Source organism: Acinonyx jubatus, chromosome B4, assembly GCF_027475565.1.
Source record: "Acinonyx jubatus isolate Ajub_Pintada_27869175 chromosome B4, VMU_Ajub_asm_v1.0, whole genome shotgun sequence".
In the NCBI taxonomy this organism is placed as follows: domain Eukaryota; kingdom Metazoa; phylum Chordata; class Mammalia; order Carnivora; family Felidae; genus Acinonyx; species Acinonyx jubatus.
The window spans coordinates 37,977,226-37,996,774 of record NC_069387.1 but is presented as its reverse complement, the minus strand read 5'-3'; the positions used below and the strand labels follow the sequence as shown (position 1 = coordinate 37,996,774).

Here is a 19,549-nt window from a genome sequence, read left to right as displayed (position 1 = left end):
GGGCCTGCATATTTTTGTTTCTGTCCTGTGAACAAAGAAACAATGATAGATGAATGAAGTCAAGTCAGCTAGGTAAGACCAGGGCTGGAGCCCCAGTCTCCTGACGCCCAGATGAGGGACCTTGTACCAGACCAGGCTCTGTGAGAGTGTCAGGCATCCAGACAGCCCACACAGTTTTCTCTTTACCCCACCCCAAGCCCTTTCTCACTGCGTCAGCAGCTTCCTGAGTGGGGAAGACCAGTTCTAGGGCAGGAGGGGAGGGGCTGTGGATCACAGAGGCAGAGCTATCACAAGAGCAAGGCTGGGACACCTCAATCATGGTGGGACACGGTGAGGACCTAGACCCTCAAGGGGAAGAAGTAATGCCCTGTGTTTCCCAAGCAAGGGGTAGTGTGAGGGAACAAATGACTGTACCCAATGTGGAACAGAATATCCACATTAGAAGGATACCCCCCCCCCCCAATTTAGAGATAAAGAGTTGGAGGTGTGAGATTCTCTATGTTCAGTACTCCACCACTAACCAACACTGTCTCTCTCTGGGGGAGCGGTGCACAGTAATTGGTCATGGTCACACATGGTGGGAGTTGGGGAGTTGGCATGACCCCTTATGAGCACTTGCTCTGTCTCTGTCCCAGTGGGCCTCCCTGACCAGCCAGGCAGGGCATCAAAGCCCTGGAATGTTGTGGGAAGGGCCCTACAATCCAAAAGGATGGGGAGGCCCTGCTGTTGAGCAGGTGCAAGGTGGGGGACAAATCTCCATCCCAAGTGCCCTGGGGCCTCACGCGTCCTTCTCTCCGGCCCGGCAGGACATGGAGAGGTTTCAGGCCTGCAGTCAGGAGCTGGAGCAGAAGCTGTTATCCAAGGAGCAGGAGCTGGAGCAGCTCATCCAGAAGCAGCAGCAGGTGCGCCTTTGCCACGGCCTTGGAGCACCTGGTTCCTCTCTCCATCCCACCCCCCCACCCCCCCCCGTTGCCCACTTTCCCTGCTATTCACTCAAGGATTTGGGTTTGTTTGTTTGTCTGTTTTTAATCGGAGGAGAACCATTTAGCTGTACAAAAGATAGCATTTTGAAACCACAGGTGATCTCAGGATAAAGCCTTTACCTCTCCAGCGCCAGGTGTTTAGTTGGGAAAAGTTGCCAAGAATTCTTCCTTGAGGCATCTGAAGACATTGTCAACCTAATTATACCCAGGAGCCGCCAGAATGCCAAACATTAATTTGTTTCCTGCATCCTGGGTAAGAGGAGAGGGGGGTGCTGAGGTACAAAGGACAGAGTCACTAATGCTTTGTGGGAGGCTGCAGTGATGTCTTCCCACTGGGATGGCCATGGATGCCTCCAGCTGGAAGAGACTCTTCAAAGATCAATTTGCCCATCCCCTGTTTTCCTGTGCACCTGGAAGAGGTTCCTTAGCCTTTTTTTTTTTTTTTTTGTGGCTATGCCCATCACCCCACAGGATGGATGCAGACACCAGATATTCCTCTGATGCACTTGAGCCCCCACGAGGCAGTCTGGGCAGTACACTGTGTAGGGTGGTGTCCAGCCACCATGGCTGCCTAATGACCTCAGGAAGATTGATTACCTAGGCAAACTTCACAATCATAGACTCCTCTCCAAGGTGAGGGCTCGTCGGGGAGGGAAGGCCAGGATGTCACTTGGCCTCCCGTTTTGTTTTGTCTGGCTCTGGAAGTAATCCAGCCCTGGACAGACCCAGACACACCACATCCATTTGTATAGAGAGGGCTATTTTCAGCAACACAGTAAAATATGCTTGAAGCTACCCCATGCTGAGGCTAGAGACTGTCCCTCTCCTGCTGCTCCCTGACCTATGTATGCATTCTGGTTTCTTTCTTTTTTTAATAAATTCTTTTTTTTTAAGTTTATTTTTGAGAGAGACAGAGACAGTCTGAGCAGGGGAGGGGCAGAGAGAGAGAGAGAGAGAGGGATCGAGAGAATCCCAAGCAGGCTCTGAGCTGTCAGCACAGAGCCCAGTGTGGGGCTCGAACTCATGAAACCATGAGATCATGACCTGAGCCGAAACCAAGAGTCACCCATGTGCCCCTTGGTTTCTTTCTCTTGCAACACGATAATTTCCACGGGAGGAACTGCCAGCTGCCTTCCCATTACCCTTCCACAGCTATCCCTTGCTTCTACTCTTTCTCCCCCTCACTATTATGCATTAAGTTCTTACCAATTAGACTTATCCCTCAAACGAATGATTACCACTCGATTTAATTACTGCATGCTTGCCTGATTACACAGGAGCCTCTTGAGAATCACACAAAATTCCTTGTTGCTGCCTCCTCTTCCCCTCACTGGCCACATTTATAAAACTAAATTTATTATGATATATTTGCCTTGGTTTGATTCCTCCTCTGGTGAGAGGGTTAGAAGCTTTGCAAAGCAGAATCACCAGCCAAGAAACGCTGCAGTTATACAAATGCAGGTTTTTTTAGTTCCTTTTGGGACATGAAAAAAAAAAAAGGTATGTGTTTGGTCTGACCTGTTTTAGCTGTTTCCTAAGAATTTCCAGGGTTTCTGGCCACCACACAACATTTCTCTAGATTAAAGGAATGGATTTATTTAGCGGAGCAAAGAAAAGGGGATACACAAATTTGCTGTCAGAATTCAAAATTAGGAAGGACAGTTTTATGAAGAATGCCACTTAGCTGCTTCCCAGGTCCATCAGGGCCGAGGGGGACAATTGGCTGAAAGGACAAGAGGGATTTAGGTTGGCTCTCAAGACTATGGATGAGATGCTAATGGCATCATTATTGTCACCGGGACTGGGGACACAGATGGACTGTTGACCTCCCTTTCCCAGCAGTCTTTGTGAATGGTGCTGTTCCCTCTAGACTGTTCAGTAGCCCTGTGGAGACATGGGAGAGATGAGATGTGCTCTGGCCATTCCTCCCTGCCTCCAAAAGTGCATCCGTGTGACTTAAGGAGCAGGACAAAGCCTGTCGAGTCCCAAGGGCAGTGAGGGCTCCTGCCCACAGGTGGAGAAAGTGAGGGGAGACTGGGGCTGAGCCAGATGGGATGGGGGTTGTTCATCATTCCCTCCTGCTCCCCCACCTTCCTTTCCAGCTGGAAGGCCAGTGCACCACCCTGCAAAATGATGAGCATGAAACCAAGGCTGAGAACACCAAGCTGAGAGTCACAAACCAGGAGCTGGCCCGGGAGCTGGAGCGGACCTCCCAGGAGCTGCAGGATGCCCGGAAACAGCTGGAGAGCCTCCAGCAACAGGCCCACCAACTCCACCAGGAGAAGGAGATGTGAGTCTGGCCCTCGTGGGTTCCTGTCCCTGCTGTCCAGCCTCACCCCCTGCTGTGAGCATGACATCGTCTCCTCCCTTGGAGACCCTGTCGCCTTGCCTAGAACGTGGGGCTCAGGGGCTCCTTGGTCCCTGAAATCTCTTCTAGGATCCCAAGGCCATCAAGCAGACCAGCACTGTAGCAAGCAGAATCTAGGATTGACAGGAAATCTACAACCCTGTTCTTGGGAAATATATCATGTGATTCAAAAGATGTGTTATCCACCCAACAAATACAGGGCGGTCACTGAGAAAAGGCTGAGTGTGTGGACAGACCACACGTGACTGTCATAGGTTAGAGACCCAGGACGAGAGTGAAGCAGGTAGGCTTCTGAGATTTAATCTGATGGAGTATATGACAGTACCCTGGAATCTTCACTGCAGTCTGCCTACTCTCTCCTACCAGTGTCCCTCTGTGTGGACACAGTGTGGTGAGCCCCACATCTCTCAGGGCCTGGTTTGCCAGTGACCTGCTCTTGGTGTGCGGCCAGTGGACTCAGCCTGCTAGGCAGAAGCACACGTAAGGAAGAATCAAGAGCTGGGTCTGCAGGCTGGGGCTGAGGAGCTGCCAACAGTCGTCTTGGGAATATTAGGTTCTGAGAACAAATGCACTCTTTGGCATGCCCAGGGATAGGAATCCCACTTATTTGTTCACACATTTATATTTGTTTACTTACTCATTTGTCAAAAATTTATTGCAGACGGCTCTGCCCCAGGTACCATGTTGTACATTCAACATATCTCACCTATGTCAACAATTTGACATTGTTTCATATGAACTTTACAGCATCCTGATGTGGCAGGTACTGTTATTATCAACTCTAAGTTATGGACGAGGAAGCTAAGAGTCAGAGGTTTTCAGTAACTCTCTAGCACAACACTCCGTGCTAGACACATCTTGCTGACTCCACACAGTGAATCATGAACCGGCCAGAAAATATGTACTCAGGAATGGGACTGGCCATCATTCACTCCTCACTCATTCATGCATTCGTTCATTCCCTTCATTCATTCTGCAGAAGGTAACGTGTGCCTTGTCCTGTGCCAGGTATTTAAACAGTGTGATTTCAGAGGAAAGGGCAGTATTACTTACCAGTGCCTGAGTGTTACATACGTTAACTGTCCTTGTTCAAAAGGGAAAGCCCTCACTCCGTCTGAATGATGGCAAAATTTGGGTCCGTTGGCCTAAATCAAATTGTTCTGCTGTCTGTCTTGTGTGTGCTGTCCTGTACTGTTTTGGACTGATTTGCCAGGGTGAAAGAGAGGAAATGTGTTTGCATGTGGAGTTTTACCCTAAAAAGACTTCTCTAGTTTTTTTATTTATTGATTGATTTTATTTTTTTTAATGTTTATTTATTTTTGAGAGACAGAGACAGAGAATGAGCAGGGTAGGGGCAGAGAGAGGAGACACAGAATCTGAAGCAGGCTCCAGGCTCTGAGCTGTCAGCACAGAGCCCGACGTGGGACTCGAACTCACAAACTGTGAGATCATGCCCTGAGCCGAAGTCGGATGCTTAATGGACTGAGCCACCCAGGTGCCCCAAGATTTCTTCAGTTAAAAAGAAAATGTATTCTGAGCAGCTGACTTAAGACAAACCCCTTCACTCCAATTCTTGGGTGACCAGGGGAGGACAGTGTATTTCATTGTAAATGAGCAAAATCAGTTCCTCCTCATTGAGAGCAGGCCAACAAGGCACAGGCATTTAACTTTACAAACAGAATTAAGGACTCAGGCTCTTAAAATTGAATCAAGTTTTAAAACAACAAACATCTGAAGGCACCAGCATTAGAACAGCAAATGGAAGTAAGCACCCAGTGCCAGGGTATCAAATCACAGCATGAGGATTAAAATCTTTCTGAAGTCTTATCTTAATTAACCAAGCCAGAGACAATCTCTGGAGGCTGGGAACTGAAAAAGGGGGTCAGGAGGAAGAGATAAATGATTTCAGGAACTTCATGACTTGTTTTCAAAAAGCGCACAATGCCTCATGCAGCTGGAAAGCATGCTGGAGCCCAGGAGAGTGTGTCCTGTCTGGGGAGGTCAGGAGAGAGGGCAGTGAGAGCCTTAGCTGGTTCCCTGTAGAACAGAGTCCCAGATCTGCAGTACTGACAGCAGGTGAGTGCTCTAATCCACCTCTTCATTTTATAAATGAAGAACTTGAGGCTCAGAGAGATGCAGTGACACAAAGCCACACAGCTAGCTAGTGCCAGAAAACAGGGACAGAGCCGAGTTCTCCCCATATCATGTGCTTCCCCCCCCAACTCACAATGTCTTGCTGTCTGATGCTGCACCAGAGCATCTGGGAAAGGAGAGGACGGTACTGGGAGATAAAAAGACTTAGTCACTTATCAGCTAGAATTCTAAATGGGCAAAATTAATTTTTCTGTTCTCCAAAGATGCTCAAGGAGGGAGAACTTGATTTTAAAATAAGATAAAGAAAGAACAATCAAGCAGGAGAGATAACATAAAGATGAAGGTCAGCTGGAAAGCAGCACCTGTTTATTTTGTTAATGAATTTTTATTTGGGGTGGGTAGTTTATGACGAGACACAAAAGGATCTATACTCAGCAAGAGGTCTGCAAAGACCCAGAGGCCACCCCTCAGGGTTTCTTGTGGATCCTTCCAGAGTGTTCTATGCATATACAGGCACACACACACACTTTTCATTTACACACTGTTCTGCATTTGCCTGTGTTTTCACTTGGCGATATATTTTGGAGATGCTCCCTCTCTCATCCCTCTCCAGAAAATAAAGCCAACAGCAGTTCCCTAAAGACAGCCATAAACCTGTCACCAGTCACTCCTATGAAAAATGGTAATTTCTTTCTCTTTCAGTCCACATAGTACCAAGTACAGACCTTTAGAATGTCTAGGTTAGATGCCTTCGTTTTTGTGAACACAGAAAAAGTCTGACAATGTGTGTGTATCTAAATAGATGCATGTTTATTAGACAAATAGGTAGACATATTTCATCAATATGTAGTGTGTGTGTGTGTGTGTGTGTGTGTGTGTGTGTGGCTCCAGCAGTCAACTCTGTTGTGTCTACAGTGCAAAGACCTGGAATGCCTTATTTCTTAGGAATCGCTCCTAAATCAAATGTTCTGTGAGAACACAGATGTCAGGTGTCCAGGGAGTGATTTCCCTTAGCAGAGGTAGAGTCGTCTGCTCCTGGTTGAGAATCAGAACCCAGGGCTGGGACAGAGGATCCACAAAGCCATCGTGGCTCACAGGGCACCGCAGCAGCAAACAGCTGTGCTCACATACTGCTCATCACAGCAGAATCCTAGACAGGGATTTGGGGACCCGGTTTGGATAATGGGAAATACATTGTTTTCCCTCAAGTTGAAATTAAATATAATTGGTAATAAAGTGTTAGGAATTGGCATCTCTGCAGGAGCTAGAGAAGTTTTATTGCTTAATTAGGATTGTCTGAGGTGAACTTAGAATTTGATTCTGTCTGTTATTGTTGTAAATTGACTTTATAATTATTCCATAAAGGGGGAAGAACCACACAGATACCTTTTAAGGAATCTATTGTGAGGTGGGCTCAAGCCTTATGGACTGAGCAAGCAGGTGCTGTTTTCGCCAGCTCAGTAATGACATTGAGGGTGCGGCAGAGGGGTGACTGTCTCCGCCCAGCCCGGTGTGTGCACAATCGGGGTAGTCTGGACAGCCTATGGAAATGGACGCATTTTGTGAGACTATAAGATGCTCCCTACACTAGCAACTATGCTGTGGTTTGGAAATGTGGAACTTTGGGCCTTTTGCAGTAACCTTAGGGGTGATTTAAACATTTCTAAAAGCACAGTGCAGAGCCCGGAGGGAAGGATGGAGGCAAAGTTGCGAAGTTCAGCAAGGCTTATTTTCCAGTGTCACCCAATTCTGCTTTCCTTTTTTTCCTTTCTTCCCCCGGTGGTGTGGAATACCTCCCCGACTCACCCCTCCCTTCCTCTCTTCCTTCCTCCATCCCTGCCTCCTTCTTTCATCCCCCACTCTCTGCCCTCTCTCCTTTTGTTTCTTACTACTATTCGTTTGTTGTTGTTGTTGTTGTTTATGTATTTATTTTGAAAGAAAGAGAGCATGAAGAGTGCACAAGCGAGGGAGGGGCAGAGAGAGAGGGAGACAGAGAATCCCAAGCAGGCTCCAGGCTCCAAGCTGTCAGTATGGAGCCTGATATAGGGCTTGAACCCACGAACTGTGAGATCATGACCTGAGCTGAAACGAAGAGTTGGACACTTAACCAACTGAGCCACCCAGGGCCCCCTGTTTCTTACTGCTTTTTGTTGACGACACCTTCATGCTGGGCACTGGGTTGCATTTAGAGATGCAGACAAACCAGGCAGTCCCTACCTCACCATCTGAGTTGGTCTCCAGACACCTCCACTACCTCTCAGCTCCTCCCTCCCCTTACTCAAAGGGTGATTGACATGATTGACGTGTTCACGCTGTGATCTAAGTATCTGATTATAATTGATACATTTGATCTCTGCTTTATGGCTAGAGATGAGAACTCCTAAGTTAAAGAAATGAATGACCAACAGAGGAAATTACAGAGATCTAAGAACGGATTGGAGACTTATCGGGGAGGATGGGGAAGGGGAAAGGATTCTTCTGGAGCTCCTGGAAACAAACGAAACCAGCTACAGGAAAAATACAAGTTCTGCTCTCACTTGCAGGATTGGGCTGGAGAGTATTGGTTCTGGGTAGGACAGGGTCACCTGGAGCCTGGGAAGGCCAAGTGATTATTATGAAGCCCTGTTCATGGGTTTGGGAGTAGGGGGCCCTAATCTACTCAGTCGTGGATTGTGTATGGGACATGGGGAGAGTTACTGGTTCTCTGTCTGTGTCTATAAAATAGGGGTTATCTCACCTTCCAAATCCGGAGTCTGTGATGATGAAGTGAGATCATAGCTGTAACCACCTGCACACAGCAGGTGCTTATCAGGGGAGGCATATCCCTCTGACCCCAGGGTGGGGTGCTACCTGCTGGTCCTACCCAGGACCAACTACAACAGGACCAACTACAACACAGCCCCTCACACCGTGGTGGCTTAAATCCCTGCTATGGAAGCTCATAAGTCTGTGTTGGCCTCTTCTTCAGGGAAGTGTACCGTGTGACGGAGAGCCTACAGCGTGAGAAGTCGGGGCTTCTGAAACAGCTGGATCTCCTGAGGTGTGTCAGCATCAGATGTGTTCTGAGAGCATATCCCACATTCCTTGGGTTGGAAGAGCCAGGCTGAAAGTCTTCCCTACCTACATTCTGGATGATCACAGCTGCTGAGAGAGTGCCCTCATTCCCCTGATCCCCAGCATATTATGTTTGGTCCCTTCACACACACACCCACATCCCTCTCCAGTTTGTACATCTGCAGGTAGGCTCTGCCTCATTCTTTGTGGCATCTCCCACAGCACCTTATGTGGTACTTGCTCAGGTAGGAGCGGAACTGAATTTCTTGAGCATCTACTCAGTGGAAGATATAGTATCCCTTTCTCTTTAAAAAAATTTTTTTTATGTTTATTTTTGAGGGAGAGAGAACGCAAGCTGGGGAGAGGCAGAGAGAAAGGGAGACAGAGAATCAAGTAGGCTCCACATGTGGGGCTCAAACCCATGAACTTGAGATCATGATCTAAGCCGAAGTCAAGACGCTCAACCAACTGAGCCACCCAGGTGCCCCTGGTATGCCTTTCATCTTCAACAAAATTAAAGAAAGGAGGGCAGTTCCTGATAGGGGAATTAACAGAGAAGGAAAATGATAGCAGAGAAGTGAAGCAATTTACCAAAGGAGACAGACACTCACTTCGGGAGTCAGACTTGAGATCTGTATCTGGCTGATTCTCTTGATTCTGCCATAGTCTCCTAATGTCTGTTGAATGAGCAAATGAGTCACAAACAGAGCATAAACAGAGCAAAGGAGTTTAGAGTTTCCTCCACTTGCTAAAACTTACTGTAAATTCAAAGCTCATTGGTCTGGAATGTGCCAAAACCAAACCCAAAACAAAACCTGTGTGTGGAAAGATGGGATTTTCACTTTTGCATGTGAGGTTTCCAAGTTACAGTACCTTCTGTCTGCCAAACACCTCTTGGGAATGGTGATGGGGCACGAGCACTTTGGGTTCTGCTTTTTATTTTTGTTTAAGCTTATTCATTTATTTTGAGAGAGATAGAGTGCTGGAGGGAGAGAGAGAGAGAGAGAGAGAGAGAGAGAGAGAGAGAAGAATCCCAAGCAGGCTCCACGCTGTCTGCACAGAGCCCAATGTGGAGCTCGAACTCACAAACCATGAGATCATGACCTGAGCCAAAATCAAGAGTCGTCCGCTTAACCGACTGAGCCACCCAGGCTCCCCAGGTTCTGGTTTTTAGAGTGCAGTTGTCTTAAATCAGGTACACTCTGACTTGTTTTGTTTTATTTGAAAGCAAGGTGAGGTCACCGTGTCTGGCATCTGTGATGCTACCAAATTGAAAAATGCTCAGAACTGAATGCATTTCAGATTTACTTCCCTCAATACATGATTCAAACAGGACTGCAAAGGCTGGGGAGATGGAAGGGGGTTCTGACATGACCAAGTTCTAATCCATTTGAGAGCAGGTCTTGAATCTTAGAAGGCTTTAGTGAAAAGAAGAGAACAGGGTGTGCAAGGACAAATTTTGATTTTTCCCCCTTTTTTCTGTTGTACTTAGAAGAAAAGGACAGATTCAAAGCGAATGAGCAGAGGAGAATGACAAGGCAGATCTCTACAAACACATGGGTCTTTTTGATGGAGACTGGCATTTGTGCAGAATTACATGCCCAGTCTTTCTGTGCTATCACATGCATACAAGCTTAGATTCTGCAGCAGGTCAAAGTCCATCCGTAGCGAGGAAGGCCCCCATGGCAGATTTTTCCTCCACAGTGAAATCATCGGGTAGTGACAGACAGCAGTGGGGAAATGGGAATCAAGGACAGAGATAATGCCGAGGCAAGGGATATCAAGTTGGAAGTTGGGGGGGAGGATGGGGGTCTGCCCCCATCATGGCAATGGCTGGGATATGACAGTGTGAGGAAGGGACTGCCCTCCTAGGGCAAGTAGCAGCAAAAGGAAACAATTTCAGGGGACTCAGTTGGGAACACGGACTTTGGGGGCCGGATCTGGGTCAAGACCCAGCACTACCCTTATTACTTTGTGTGACCTTGGGCAATTGACTTAACCAGATGGAATGTTCGTTTTCTCATGCCTGCCTCACAGGCTTCTCTTGAGAGTGAGATGATATATATATGAGTGACCATCACGACAGGGCATTAGTGTGAATTAAGGTGGACATTTATTTAGAGGGTGTAGCATCTCTTTGACTGCCGAAGCTTCTGCCTGGAGATGACTGCACAAAGCAGGAAACACCACAGCGAACTCCCTGATGGAGATGGGGCTTCCCGGGGCCCCCATGTCCTCACCCGGGTGCAGGGCTGCTAACCTCTGCCAGCATAGAGCGAGGGGCCTTCTGGAAGGAAACTCTCCCTTTGCCATTCTCAGGCTTTGCTACTATCATGGAGACAGGCAGAACCGTCACATGAGCATGTCCCCTGTGCCCATCCATGCCTACCTCCTGCCTTCTCTGTCGTGGTGGCTGAATGCCCCATGTGCCTGGCTCTCCCAAATGTGCACTAGAATGAGACCTTCCTCAAGGGCTGGTCCAGCGGGTATTGTCTCTCCTCCATGGCTGGTTGTTTCTCTTTTGGGGAGACCAACCAATGTCCTATAGCATTTCTTACCCAGCAGCTCCTGTCACCACTTACGCATCCAGCTACTTTGCATTTCTTTAATGGCTTTCAAAACCTTTCAAAAGAATTGTTTACACTTGCATTCCATCTCCATTTCCTTTCCTCACATTCTTGACCCTCCAGTCAGGCTCCTTCTGCCTCAATTGCACTGAAAGGGGAACCAGGGACCTCCATGTTGCTTGAAAGAGTGGCCAGTTCTCAGGGTGCCACCCTTGTCTCCAGCAATGTATTCTTAGCACAGCATCTGTAGGGCTCCTTTGAAAACTTGAGTCAGATCAGCACACTCCTCTGCTAGTCCCCCAACCCCCACAGCTTCATATCTCATCTGGAGTAAAATCCCAAGTTCCTACAATGGCCCACAAGACTATGAATGAGCAGGTCTCCATTTGTCCCCTCACCTTTCTCTGACCTCATTTGCTTTTTTAAAAAAATGTTTATTTATTTATTTTGATGGGGGGGAGTGGCAGAGAGAGAGGGAGAGAGAGAATTTCAAGCAGGCTCCATAGTGTCAGCACAGAGCCTGATGTGGGGCTCAAACCCACAAACTGTGAGATCATGACCTGAGCCGAGATTAAGAGTCAGACACTCAACAGACTGAGCCACCCGGGTGCCCCTCTGACTTCATTTCCTAGCGGCTCTCCTCTGAGCACTCTGATGCCCTCCTCTGTGTTCCTTGCACACCCCTGTTTGAGCCTGACTCCAGGCTTAGCCTTTGCTGTCTCCACTGCCTGTGCTGCTCTTCCCTCAACTGCTGGCATAGTGCCCCTCCGCTCCTGCAAGCCTCTGCACAGATGCCCCTCCCTGACCGGCCTTCTGAAATACCACTGCACCCCTGGCACTCTTTATTCCACGTCCCTGCTTTATCTTTCTTGAGAGCAATGAACCCTGCACTAAAACACCAATTCCCCAAGGACAGAAACTTTTTCTTTTATCTATTTGTGTAAACCTTGAGAGCTAGGACTTCACTTAGCATGTAGTGGGTGCTCAGGGGACATTTGTGGGAGTACTGCATGCATGCATGAAATGAATGGTTCAGAGAGAGAGCGCGCCCAATAGCAAGCTCACAGGTGCAGCTGCAACTGCTGGTCACCCTCTGGGGGAGGCTCCCCCTAGTGGCAGGACAGACCAGTGCATGATCCTGAAGGGTGGTGGGTGTCACAGTCATTCTATGTCCCCCCACCCCTGCCTCCAACTGATTTACACACAAACTACCCTCCATCACCCCCCCCCCCTTAGGAAAGAGATTCCACGCGCTCCCTGGGCCTTCCACATAAAGCCTTTCTCTGCACTCCTCTCACTGGCAAAGTGGCTGCTCTTGGATTTCTTGACTGCAAATACCATGTCTGAATAGACTCCCCTTTTCTGTTTGCAGGGAAAGGAACAAGCACCTTCGGGATGAACGGGACATCTGTTTTCAGGTAATTGCCCTGTGTTCCCTTTCCCGACAGGGTTTGGGTCCCCTGGCCGCCAGAGACCATGCTGGGACAGGCCCAAGAATGTCCTTGCAGTCTGGCTCACCCTTTCTGTAGAAGCAGAAAATGGCATGGATTTTTTGAAAATAATAAAAAATTCGAGGGGGCCTTCTGAGTAGCAGTGTGTTAGTTTTCCGTGAAGTAACACACTTTCTTCTTGGCATGAAGAGACTATGATGCTTGGGAGGGTCACAGATTTCTTGGACATGGACATGGTAGCTCCATCCAGGAGGCGGTGCAGTTGAAATGTCATGATCACTTTTAACCAAAACACTCACAAGTTTTTTTTTCCTTCATTAAAATTTTTATCATTTGATGAAATTTGCATTTTTCCACAATCATGGAACAAATTAAAAATGTACATTTAACTATTAACATAGCTGATTTTAAGTACCCATTTTTTATCCTGCGGGGACCCTGCTCCTCCAGACCTGAGCTCTACAGTACACACTTTCCCTAATAGCACAGAATCCTATATTTATTTACAGGTCATCATTTTGAGCCACATTAAACAAAATCCAGGATTCCGTGTTCTCCTACTCATCTTCCCCTTTAGATAGGAGTCATTGGATGCTCTGAAGGGAAGGAAAAAGAGGGAAGAATTCATTGATGCAATGTTCTAATGATCAGGATTTATCACACCATGAATTTCTCGTATGTCCCTGGGCAAGTCATTAATTTCCTTGAACCATGACCCCAACTATCACATGAGGAAAGGGAATGCCTATCCTTTTTTCCATACGATAGATACTTTTGAGGGAAAAAAAAAAAAACTCTTGGAAAGAGGAGGGTCATATGCTGTGGGCCCTTAGCTGGACAGTGGCCTAAATGTGGTCAGCACAAGGCAGCCGGTTTGCAGTGAATTAGGTCCGACCTGGTTTATAACTGCAAATCCCTGGGGGACCTGGTTACACCACTGTATCTTTTCTGTCACTGACTGGCAGCAAACTTCTCTACCGCCTACCTCTGTGTACTATTCGAGCAAGGCTTAAGCCTACACATGTTTGTTTGAGGATGATAATGGTTATAATTGTTTTAGAAGTAACACTGAATTTATTATGAAACTTCCAACCAAATGTCCCCCTAATCCTTTGACCTCACGTCCCTCCACTTGCCAAACTCATTTTGCTTTGAAAAGGGAATGGAATTAACAACCCCTAGTGGGGAATAGAAAAAAGAGGGATAAAATCACGTTCATGCTGAATAATAATTAAAGATTAATTTGGAATCATTATAGCCATACCTTCAGGGACCCTGGGAGCACTGCAGCCCCTCCTTCTCTCATTAAGAATCACTGGAAATCGTGGGGATGGTTGATGAGAGATTCTTCCTTGTGATCGAACTCCCCCTCATGTTCTGGAAGACATTTGCTGGGGAGAATTGCCAACAAGGTTGCAAGCCCTGACTCCTCCCCTCCCCCACAAGGGCGCTGGGCTAATCGATCCTCTGGGCCAGTCCCTTTCTCATTCCTGGGGCTTTGGAAGTAAAGGCACACAGATGAGTGTGATTTAAAGATGCATAGACATTTCCACGCGTAAATATTTTCCTATGCATTCCACATTATCTCTTCTTATTGTCATCTTGCAAACTGTTAGTACTCCTGTGAAGGGTAACAAGGTGGACCCCAGGCTCTAAACTGTGTATAGATTCATTCCCTTATTTTTTGGGTGGGAGATGGAGGGATCCTGGCAAGAGACAATAACAAAAGGAAAGAGTGGGTGAATGTTAACAGGGAGCATGTGAACATTGCGTCTTACTTCAGAAATTTGTTTAGAGCCTGACCTGTGAGGTGGGAAAGTTGAGCCCTTTCTGCTCAAATATTGGGACATATCAGCAGGCATGGATCTGAGGGCATTCTGTGTTTCTGCAGAAAGATAAGGCAGCCAAGGCAAACACAGCTGCTTCCAAGGCAAACTGGAAACAGAGATCTGGCTCTGTGATAGGCAAATATATGGATGGCAGAGGGATTCTTAGGAGGTAAGTTATCCTGTATTTCTTCATTAATTATGTGTTCATTTGTCTTGCACTCCTTCAGAGCTGGCTCTGAGCCCGTTGTTTCTCAAGGAGTGGCCCTGGGTGAGGAAGCCTGGAATCAGTTTCATTCATTCCCCTTGAATCTTGGAGGACATGTTCCTTCCTTACCCTACATCCAAGTGGGAGGAGGACTATGCAGAGCAGGTCCCTAGGACAGGACATCATCTTCTGGGGCTTCCCCACCCTGGTGTGTGTCTACAGAAAGGAACTGAAGAGACGCTGTAGATCAGTGGAGGAAAGAGAGAGAGGACGAGAGGGGTCGAGCAGGAGAGATGAAGCGTGGCTGTAGGTACTGTGCTCTCTGTTGAGTAGGCTGAATGCACTTGGTTTTTCAAGGACATGACTATTTGGACTCTGAAGGGAAATTAAAGTGTGGTATGGAGTCTCCAATAGTTGAACTCCTTTATAAGCAGGAATAGGGCCTGCGCTTGACAGATTCCTTTCAATGACTCATATTTAATTACCTCAAAGATAACATTTTTTGTGGTTGTTAGACAGCACATTATTGAGTTGGAGTCCCCAAAGGGGTGGCTCATTGCCCATTGAAAGAGGCAAGCCAGTCCTCTGCCCTCTCTTCTTTTTTGACATGTTGCTCCATCCACATAAAGGCCACATAAAGGTAGAGGCAACCAGACCCCTAAGTATGAAAGCCAGGGAAAAAGTGAATAGATTTGCTTATCCAGGAGATCCTGAGGACAGCAAGTATGAAATCACAATACAAAAAGGGGGAGTGACTCTGGAGATGTTGATGAGCTCATCAGTCAAGGCTTGGACCCAGTCATCCTGAATTCCTTTTCTAAATAGCTCAGAGAGGGATACAGTTGGGGATCCAAGTTTCTGCAATAAGAGTTGGCCTTTCACCAACTCAGCATTGAATATTTTCATTCAACAAACATTCACCGATGGCTTACTTTGTACCAGACATTGTTTTGAGTTCTGTGAAGATCCAAAAATAAGCTAAACATGAGTCCTGCCGTAAAATCCATTATTGAGTGCCTCCTATGTGCAAGATATTATGCTATGTGTGAAGTATACAGTGGTGAGCAAAATAGACCCTATCTTTGCTCTCATGGAGCTTATGGTTGAGTAAAGGAAACAGGCAATCAAGTAAATAACAAATTGTGCGCCATCAGTTCCAATACAGACTTTGGCAGAGGCCACTGCTCTCTGCTGCTGGTACATAGCCTTTGGTGACAAAACCAAAAATGAACACAGTCGTGCTAAGCCAAGGGTATTACAGAGTGTCAATAGTGCTCGAGAATTTTCCAAATCAAAAGCTTTTTTCAAAAAAATGCTTCATTTTAGGGCTGTTGCGGTGGCCATTTTTTTTTCCTGGCTGCAAGGCCTTTAAAAAATATGCTGCATGTGTATTCGCACACTTGCTCACATGTGCACACATGTACATACTTGGGTGGAAGCAGAGTGAAAGTGAATGGGAATACTAATTGTGTTCTAAAGTGGATAAGCAGTCAGTAGGGTTGATAGACTAGAGAAGAAATTTGTTGGAGAGAGGACAGTCAGCTTCTATTAAAAACTATGATTTTATAAATAACTGGAAAAGTCCCTGAATTGCTATAAAGTTCTTTATTTTATATCAAGGGAACCAAATTAAGTCACCATTTTTGTGAGCAAGCCTTCTCTCTTATCTTTTGGAGTCGTACTTAACTTTGGGACAATGATACATGCAGTTTTTCCTTTTTCCTTCCTATTACTGGTCCTTAGGAATAATAAATATTATAAGCTGAAGACAGGGGGGAAATGAAGGGAGCTTCACTGTTCTGCATACTCTGTGACCTTCCCCCCTGCCTTCTTTCTCCATTGGCCCTGTCACATCCTTACCTCATTCACATTCTGTTTTCTTTTCTAATCATTGCATATTTGTGTGCATGTGTGTGGACATGCATGTGTGTTTCAGTTTTGGACTCAAAATTCTCCCTGTCAAACTTCCATTTAAAACACTTCCCAGCTTTAATTGTTCACAGAGACCCGAGCTCCTGTGCCAGGAAGGGTCTGTGAGGCCTTTGCTGTCAAAACCTTCTGAAAATACAGCCTGTGCTTTCATTCTACATCTGGTTGACCAGTTCCCTCCTTTCACTTCCTGCTGCTTTTCCTTATTCTTGATGCTCAGATGCTTCTGGGAGCAAATATGCATGTAGACCTCTGAGGCCACTTACTCTTCACTCTGACTTCCAGGGACACTGAAAGAGAAAAAGAAAGGTAGAAAAAGCAGGTAGAGGTGCCCTGTCTGGCTTGCTTCCAACCCCAAGCCCATCCCCAAGTGAGCAGCTTCTTTGGAGCCAGTGGACGTCCATCCTGTGGTGGGGGCTTCTCCCAGAGCAGCAGTACCCCTCACTCACATTGCCAAGGGCTGTTTTGTGAACATGTCTACTTATGCATTGTCTTATTTGTGAGATAGGCAGGGAAGATGAGCCACATTTTATGCTGAGGAAACTGAGATTTGGAAGGGTGGAAGTGTCTTACCTAGTGGCATAGTCAGTAAGGGCTGGTATGAGACCACAGCCAAGGCCACCTGATTGTTAATTGTGGATACTTTATTTCCAGATCTTTTTTTTAAATGTTTTATTTATTTTTGAGAGAGCACAAGTTGGGGAAGGGCAAAGAGAGGGAGACAGAGGATCTGAAGTGGGCTTTCCACGGATAGCAGTGAACCCCAATGTGGGGCTTGAACTCACAAACCATGAGACACATGACCTGAGCCGAAGTCAAACGCTCCACCAACTAAGCCATCCAAGTGCCCCTGTCTCCTTTCCTCACACCCTCACTCCACCTTTTAAGCACTTCCCACAGCTTGTCGAAGTATATTTAGTTGTGCCATTACTGCTTCCACTCCCCACTACGCTGAGCATTCCAGGAGGACATGTCCACCTGTGTGTGACTATGTCATTAGCTAAATATCTGGTGGTAATCATCATCACCACCACCTTCATCATCTTCATCACCACTACCATCACCACCACCTTCATGATTGCCATCATCATCAACATCACCACCATCTTTATCATCATCATCACCACAACCTTCATCATCACACCATCAACATCATCATAATCATCACCAATGCCTTCATCATCTTCATCACCACCACTTTCATCATTATCACCACTACCTTCATCATCATCACACCACCTTCATCATCTTCAACACCACCATCCTCACCACCACCTTCATCATCATCATCACTACCACCTTCATCATCACCATCACCTTCATCATCATCACCACCACTTTGTCATTTTTATATTCACTAAGCACTTCCATAAGTGTGTTGGGTGAATGAGCCCAAGAATGCAGGGTCTTGTTTTTTCCTTTCCTGGAGCTCTCTGCCCCCAAGGCGTGATGCTCTTCAGTTACTTGTTTGTCACAGAGCTTTCAAGACATCTTGTTTGTCAAAGAGCTATGAGACATCTCTCTGGTTTCAATATTGATATATTTTGTGCTATTCTCCCCATTTCTCTTCCCTTCCCTATCCAAAAATAGCCAGTCAGAGGAGGAAGAAGATGTATTTGGCTTCTCGAGAAGGAGAAGCTCCCTGGGCCTGAGTGGATATCCCCTTCCAGAAGAGGAGCCAGGACCTGGGGGTCCACTCACCCGGGCATTCCGCAGAATCATCTCTATTGAAGAAGACCCCTTGCCCCAGCTCCTGGATGGTGGCTTTGAGCAGCCACTGAGCAAATGCCCAGAAGAGGAAAAGGTCTCCCAACAGAGGGCGGAAGGACAAAGCCAACAGGCCAGACCTTTGGAACACATGCCTACATCTCCTCGAGGGCAACCTATTGGAAAAGAAGACCTGTCTAAGGTAAGGGCACATCCTATATTGGTCCATAGATGTCACTTGTCACCTCTATACCTGTCATTTGCATTTGAGCCCAAGAGCTGCAAAAGCAGCGTGAGAAGTCAGGTTCAGCTTGGGAAGTCAGGTGCAGCTAGTTTTATGAATCATCATATTTGTGTCCTTCTGATACCAGCTTGCCCTGCTGAACTGAGTGTCACTGGGGAGACTCAGGGGTCCTGGTAAATACTCTATAACTTCTGTTGTTTTCCCCACTCCCTATGTTCTCATTTCTGATTCAGATTCAGAAGCATTTACTGAGTAGCTACTTTAGACAAACAATCTGCTTGGCTCTTAGCATAAAATTATCACATACTTTTGAAATTACACATCCTCTCTCACATTCTGTGACTGTTCCCAACAGGGGCAATCATTGCTCTGCAAAGTTTGTGTACCATCATTTTTCTCTCAGTTCCTCATCAGCTAATCATGGTTTCATTCCCAAATGCCCTTCCCATGCCTCCCTTTGGGGTGACCCTCTGTTCCCACATCCCTCCTGCACTCCCTACCAGGTATTCCTGCTAAATCTTGTGGGAGAAGTAGGCCATATTAACCATCTTCCTCTGGTTCATGGTGATGATGTTCCTCACCTTGTTGGTGATCCAGGCCCATGAATAGACTCCTCAAGCCCTTTCACCTCCCACTTGACCCTCTAAAAGGCTATAGAAATGTCCACGACAATGTGAAAGAGGCTCCCCCCTGTCCACTGGGGCAGCCCTTTAGACCTGAGCCCTTACCACTGGAGCATTTTCAAATGGCTGTGTTAGCATGTATGACAGGAAACCTTTCTGACCACTGCAGGGACCTGTTGGCATCATTGTCATTCTTGGGCCTGGCTTAACATTCATGCCTACATATCCTTTCCCTGAAGGGCCCTAAGCCAGGGGAAACTGAGAACTGGATGGCACCAGTGGTGGGTAGGAGCTCCTCCTTCCTACACGCCCTTCCATGTACCCTTCATCACAGACCTACACTTGCAGGCAGGGGGCACATAGGGGTTTTAAATATCCCAAGATATACCCCCCAATATAAAAGTGTTAAGAGGTCAGTAGGAGACCAGATAAAGGGAAAAACTAAGCATCCATGTGTGCTGGGCCATGTGATCCCCACAGTTGTCTGATGGGGTG

At 46.9% G+C, this 19,549-nt stretch overlaps 1 protein-coding gene across 4 annotated transcripts in view; it reads left to right on the top strand.

The window, feature by feature from the left end:
* The window catches only part of CRACR2A (calcium release activated channel regulator 2A), a 136,072-nt gene that overhangs the window by 90,052 nt on the left and 26,471 nt on the right, over positions 1–19,549 (top strand). For all 4 annotated transcript variants that reach the window (XM_027074070.2, XM_027074069.2, XM_053225733.1 and 1 more), the window contains 6 exons: positions 807–902; positions 3,086–3,273; positions 8,414–8,485; positions 12,439–12,484; positions 14,409–14,515; positions 18,071–18,389. In XM_027074070.2, coding sequence (XP_026929871.1) covers positions 807–902; positions 3,086–3,273; positions 8,414–8,485; positions 12,439–12,484; positions 14,409–14,515; positions 18,071–18,389 — 828 coding nt within the window. The remainder of the gene's footprint in view (positions 1–806; positions 903–3,085; positions 3,274–8,413; positions 8,486–12,438; positions 12,485–14,408; positions 14,516–18,070; positions 18,390–19,549) is intronic.